Consider the following 6399-nt stretch of genomic DNA (forward strand, 5'->3'; position numbering starts at 1 on the left):
TTACCACAGAAATCATACAACTATTTTCCATTGATCTTGCCATCCGTGTGATAGCATCGTTTCTCTAGAGAAACTGTGACGTAGATATGAAAAGAGGACAGCGACGGATCAAACAGCTCCGTTCATTTATAAGACGTAAAAGCTGCTGACTATCGGGAAAATCTCTCATCCAAAGTTCAGGTGGACATGGATTTATCTGCAGCCACAGCGCCCTCCTGTGGTGAGGCTACGTGTGTGCAACTCCAAGACAAAGATTTGTTTAGGTTTATTTATTTACTGATAGATTTAAGGCTTGTAGAAGTCGCTGTCCATGGTTGATAGATCTGTTTTGCAGGCAGGTGGCTATTACATTACTGTCCTTGTAAAATAAACCTATTTGTTTTTTTAATTTACCTCATATCACTAGTGTGATATTTTTATGTTTTCATAATCCTAAGTGAAAGTAACACGCACTCAAATCTAAATTGAGATGATTGCTCTCAGCTGAAGTTGAAAGATTAAGCTAAATAATCCAAATCTATGTTTTAAGACATAATTCATGTTGTCATTTAAAATACATCTGACCCACAGAGGTCAGGAGTTCATCCCCAGATCTTGTTTATGGTCAGTTTGATCTTTGCGTAGGATTTAATATTTTTTGTGAAACACATATACATTTTTAATGCTTCTCTTAAATTTGAATTTGTTTATAAAAAAAATTCTTATAGAGTAATAAAACATCTCAGATTTCAAAGTGTGGTATAATTTATTGAGTTTTTATGGTATTGCACAGCATTTTGAGAAATACACACTTTCTAAGACAAATTGTGTTACTGGTCTTCCATAAAGAACTTGAGGCATTTTAACTGTAGCATTTGGTACATATTTTTAAATCTTCCTGGACACAAAATTTTTTAAAACTTACAAACAGCGTTTATTTTTCTTAATTAGTTGGTACCTGCAGACCTACGAAGCTCCAGTGGTGTTGAGGTCAGTTTTGACTTTTTTATGAATACAGTTACATTTTTAGTCTCTGGGTCAAAACATGCCTTTGTACTTGTTCCTGTCCTCCTGGTTCTTCTCCTCCATGCGCATGTTGAGCACTGCCAGCTCTTTCTTCACTGCCTTTTTCATGCCAGGGTCGAGGTCCAGCACCCTGCTGAAGTCCTGCCGGGCCTCTGCCTCGTTCCATACTTCCTTGTGGGCTTTTCCTCGCAGGTAGAATGCCTTTGCAACACCTGCAGGGCAATGAGGTTGCATTTGTTACATAAAAAGCTGGAATTAAACGTTTTCCTTTCACAACGTTTTCATACTTCTTGAGTTCAATATATTCCATAGGGAATTTTTGTGATGGCATTGCAGTGATGTGGACAAGTAACGCATTATTGGGAAGTGGAAGTAATGTAATGTACAAAAGGTGTTTTCAGCACCTTTTGTAAACAAAGATCTGGAAGTGTGGCCTCTCTGAGTCAATACCTTTTGTATGTTTCTCTGATTAATGCCCGGCTTGCCTGATTCTTCAGTGTAGATGGGCTGCCAAGTCTCGATACGTTTGCAGCTGTGGCATAATCTTTTCAGATTATGTACAAAGCTCTGTGTTTTTATCTTTTATTTTTTTAAAGTTTGGAATAGTGAAGTGTGACAATGGAAAACAGGTTTTCCCTTTCTGTTCTTAATAAGCTAAAGTTAGACAAATAATGAATGTTGGTTTTCTGTATTTACTATTTCCTCAAAGCTGTGAACCCATCACATAAAATACCAATAAAATACACTGAAGTTTGTGAACCTGCTGTGACAAAATGTTTACAGCAGAGGTTCATGTGTTCCTGCACAGAGCTGTGGTCCATGTTCAAAGCTTTCCCACAATGCAGTAGTGATAGCAAACTTTTATAAACAGGTTTGATTTTGTAAGTATAGTCGTAAAAACTTTACACTTCTCACTGCTTCATGGGAGACTTTTGTCATTTCGAACCTGGATGTTGGTTGACGATATCAGTGGTGTGCTCGATGACCTCGTAGTACTCCTCCATGCGCAGCAGACACTGGCAGTAGTTGAGCGTTAAAGTGTTCGCCATCTTCTCAAGCTTCAGCCACGGAACATCCCAAGCTTTCTCCTGAAGAGAAAAATATGACCTCAGTGGAAAGATGGGCAAAACACAACTCATTTCTGGTTTATGAAAGTAGCGGAACAGACTTGATATGTGCTACCTTGGTCTGCACATTCTTGATGCAGACGATAGCTTCTTTGTATTTCTGCGTGGCCTCTTGGTAGCGTCCCTGTTTGTACAGCTTGTTTCCTTGGCCGTGCAGCACAGGAACAGCCTTCAGCCTCTCCTCGTTGCTCAGAGCCCATGACTCTCTGTTGTACTCGCTGGGCTGCTGCACCTGCCCGTCACACACACACATGCACACACGCACACACACACACACACGCACACGCACAGAGGAAGTTTCATTTCTGATTTAATGCAATAAAATGCATCTTTTTAAAATTTTGTTAGGTAATGGATACAGCACGGTAATCATTCTTTTCTTACCCTCAGCAGCTCCAGGACAAAGTAGAGTGGCTTTGGTTCCTTCATCAGCTCATCCAGGTCGTCGTAGCCCAGGCTGTGGTACGCAAACATGTTGGCCATACCACACGTGTGTACCTGCCACTCTACTGGGTCTTTGCCCTCTGCAATGCGTCGCATACTTTTGGACACCAGTGGGTAAACACCAGTGTGCTAAGGAGGAGAGACGATTACAAGGTGGAGCCTGTGAGGGTTTCCAGATTTTCAGCATTAGCTCAACAACATTGACCGTATGATGGCTTTCTTTTTTTTTACTGGCTAACAGTTTGCTCCTGAAAATATGTCTGCAAAAATATTTTGGCATTAAAATTTTGATTATATTTTTGGCCATGCATCATGATCAAAGCAAACAGAAAATGCTTTTGTAAATTTATGAGGGAAAGGTCACAAGGCTCACTATATTTCCTATTGATGTTATTATGTGACTCAGAGGGATTAAATGAAGGTGACATGGGCAATACTGTTTTGTGAACAAAGTGGGAGTAAAAAAAATAGAATATTTTAAAAAAGTGCAATATTTCTTGCCAACCATCTCAGAAAGTGAAATCCTTACATTATGTATAATCATCACATCTATAATGACATAAATCTTTCTTGTAATTTTGAAGATCCTGGCTTACAGAAAATAAAAACCCCAGGTGTCTCAGATAATTAGATTACTGTGAAGAAGATCACTAATGAAAACTTGTGATGTCACAACCGGTTAATCAAAACACCTGCAAAGGTTTCCTGAGCCTTTGAACAGTCTCTTACTCTGGGTCAGTAGGCGACACAATCATGGGAAAGGCTGCTGACTGGACAGATGTCCAGAAGACAGTCATCAACACATTTTACTAGGAGGGTAAGCCACAAAATGTCATTGCCGAAGAAGGTGGATGTTCACAGAGTTCTGTACCCAAGCATATTAATGGAAAATGTAGTGGAAGGAAGAAGTGTGGTAGGAAAAGATGGACCAGCAACAGGCAACAATCCATTCAAGACGTGCAGACAAATACTATCATGTACTACCAAGCTACAAGCAGTGGTCATTTCATTTGACAATATATTATTGTTATTTTTTTTATGAAATGAAACCAAGAATAAATAAGAACTCAGGTAGAAAGCGAGGCTGTGAATCCAATGTCATATTTCAATCCAAAAAAGGAATTAAAGAGGAAGAAGAAATAATAATATAATGTGTAATAATATTAAACAAGGATTAAATCCAATCTCGTTTAAAGTTTGCTTCTGCTCTTCACAGCGTCAACACAGCCCTTGGTTAGATGGGTGTGACGGCGCACAGCATATCCAGCAGTACGCATGGAGCAGCCGTGTTATTTAAAGTTAAAAAGATGCTTTAAGCTCCATCAAATCTAATCAGAGTGAAGGAGGGTCAGTGGTGCCTATTCAGCAGGAGTCGGAGCCGATTAGAGAGTGAGATCGTTGTGGATTAATGACAGGATGCCAGAACCCATCTGTCTCGAACGGAGCGCAGCACACATGCAAAAAACACACCAGAAGAAGGCATGGGAGGCGGGAGGGAGCTGATCATTTAGGAGTGGTTCACCGAAGCCCAAATGTCTAACAGAATTTCTGATCGTTTTTAAAGTTGTGATAAACTTTCAAGTATTCAGAAGTGGTTCACTAATAAGAATAAAACATGATTTAGGGATACATTTTTAAAAGAATTGATTGATAAATACAGAAAATCTCTCTGAGTCTTGTCCTCTCACTTAAATACCTGTTTTATGTTTTGAGTTTGTAGCATAACTTGTTCCAGTTATCAGCATAGTTTATTTATATTGTGCCAATTAATTACAAGAATAATTTAAAACTCGTTTGAATGAGGAAAAAACAAAAAAGATAAAATTTAAATACAGTCACATAGAGAGAAAAGTTCAGTTTTACGTTAGAGTTAGACCTAATTTATAGTGTAATGCGGTGAAGTCAGTTCAAGACACTGCTTGTGTTTTCCTGATGACACATTATATTCATGTTGTAAGAGTTATATATATCATAGTCGTCTTTTTGCTTGCCTGCAATTGAAAATGGTAGATATAACTTTTAAATATAAATTATGACATCAAGCATTTCAGAAACTGCTTGTCAGACCTTGATATTAAAAATAAAATTGCATCAAATTGAAAAAATAGAACACGCACAACATGCACAAAAGTAAAAAAAAAACAACAAAAAAAACAAAAACTTTTTTCTTCACTTACAATGGTGTCACACCAAAACTCTGACACTTCATCGATCCTCATGGAAGACAGCAGGGTCTCCCAAATGTCGAGCTTAAACATGTTGCCAATCACTATCTCCATGGGCGTTCCCACCTTCTTGCTGTCGTCCAACACCGTGCGCTCATCGTCACACAGCTGTGTGCGGAAGTGGAACGTCACCTAGAACCACAGGAAGCAGCAACAAATTCAGGGGAAATGATCATTAGTCAAACCTGCAGGGAAGAAAATGCAAAAACCTTAAAAAAAAAAAAACGGCATGGCTTTGAAATATGAGCAGTGACTGCTCAATGCCTGACATTATGTCACTCACATGTCTCGAATGCCGACTAAAGAAAAAAGGTCAAAAACTGTTTTTATGCCCAACTTAGTGACAGGTTTGTTGCTTTTTTTATTTGCTGCACCAACAGTCACCAGCCTTATAAGCCTTGGAGATATTTATTTAATATACATTAGACATAAGGAGTCAGTAAAAGAAAATATTGAGAAAAATGTAAAACAGCACACTTATGTAAAATAAAAAAGAAGAAAAAAAGAAAATTGTATTTACGTTGGGAAGTCTAAAACAAGCTTTTTGTTGTAAAAAAATCCAACAAACAGGTTTATTTCTATAACTTAAGATTTTCTGTTGTTTTATCAACTGTTAATGTAGAAAAGTTGATTTAATTTTGATTTAGTGACTTTATTCTGTCCTGAATTGCCCTGAATATTATTTCATTTAAAAACTGCTCAGGAAATTGAGATATTATCACCCCTGATAATGTTAACTTACTAAAAATTTTAGAGTTATCTTGTTACATTTGGTTCACTAACTAAGTATATTTTTAAGGTTACAATTAGCTTACTTTAGTTTCAGCATGTTCACAATCAGGTGAATATACATTTGCTATCCTACCTCCTAATAGATCAAAATTGTGATTTTACATTTCACTTAATGGCCTAAATCACTTTCTGCCAAAAGTGTTTCTTTTTTTTTTTTCTTCCTAAATTATCTCTTGTGAAAAAAATAGTGGTGTCTTTTCCTCCCCCCCCCAAAATGATGTAAGCCGATTATTTCAAAAAGGTAACAATATATCTTTTCACTGTCTGTTATCAAAATTGAATATCTACATAGAGATAAGAAAAACAAAATACAATACAATTGCATCAGATTGTTCAGAAAGTATCAATAAAGTTCTCAGGACAAACACTACCTTCGTTCCAGTTATAAATTTGGGAAGGTCTCCCGTTCCTCCGTGCAAAATAGTCTTCTTAATTCCCTCTGATCCAGTCAGCATTGTATCTCGCATATCTGACATGTTTGTTTTTTCTTAGCTCCCTGATTTAAGCACGTTAAATTACTGACCACATATACTGTATGTATTATTTAAAACCTGCAAATGCACTTCTATGTCTTGGAGGTACTGCCTCTAATGGATTAGTTTAGACAAAGATAATAGGATTAGAAACTTCTCCTCATCAATTGTTCCAACAGGCCACTGTTTACTTACTGCTTCAGATCGGCTTCTCTGAATGTTAAGGAAAAATCCAGAAAGCCAAACGACACTGAGATGAATCAGCAGATTCATGTTTCAGTTCCTCAAAGTCCATATCTTAGTACAACTGAGATACATTACTTTAAAATTATT

General features: G+C 37.3%; 1 protein-coding gene across 1 annotated transcript; it reads right to left on the reverse strand.

Annotated features, from left to right (window-relative positions):
* Positions 1–721: 721 nt before the first annotated feature.
* aipl1 (aryl hydrocarbon receptor interacting protein-like 1) lies at positions 722–6154 on the reverse strand. The gene is made up of 6 exons (XM_008425577.2): positions 5965–6154; positions 4754–4933; positions 2517–2705; positions 2188–2364; positions 1952–2093; positions 722–1217 (listed from the first exon to the last, which is right to left on the reverse strand). Exons 1-6 carry the CDS (start codon positions 6067–6069, stop codon positions 1018–1020), a joined length of 993 nt encoding a protein of 330 aa, XP_008423799.1. The 5' UTR covers positions 6070–6154; the 3' UTR covers positions 722–1017.
* Between the last annotated feature and the right edge of the window lie 245 nt (positions 6155–6399).

The sequence above is a fragment of the Poecilia reticulata genome, chromosome 13 (genome assembly GCF_904066995.2).
Source record: "Poecilia reticulata chromosome 13, P_reticulata-male-v2, whole genome shotgun sequence".
In the NCBI taxonomy this organism is placed as follows: domain Eukaryota; kingdom Metazoa; phylum Chordata; class Actinopteri; order Cyprinodontiformes; family Poeciliidae; genus Poecilia; species Poecilia reticulata.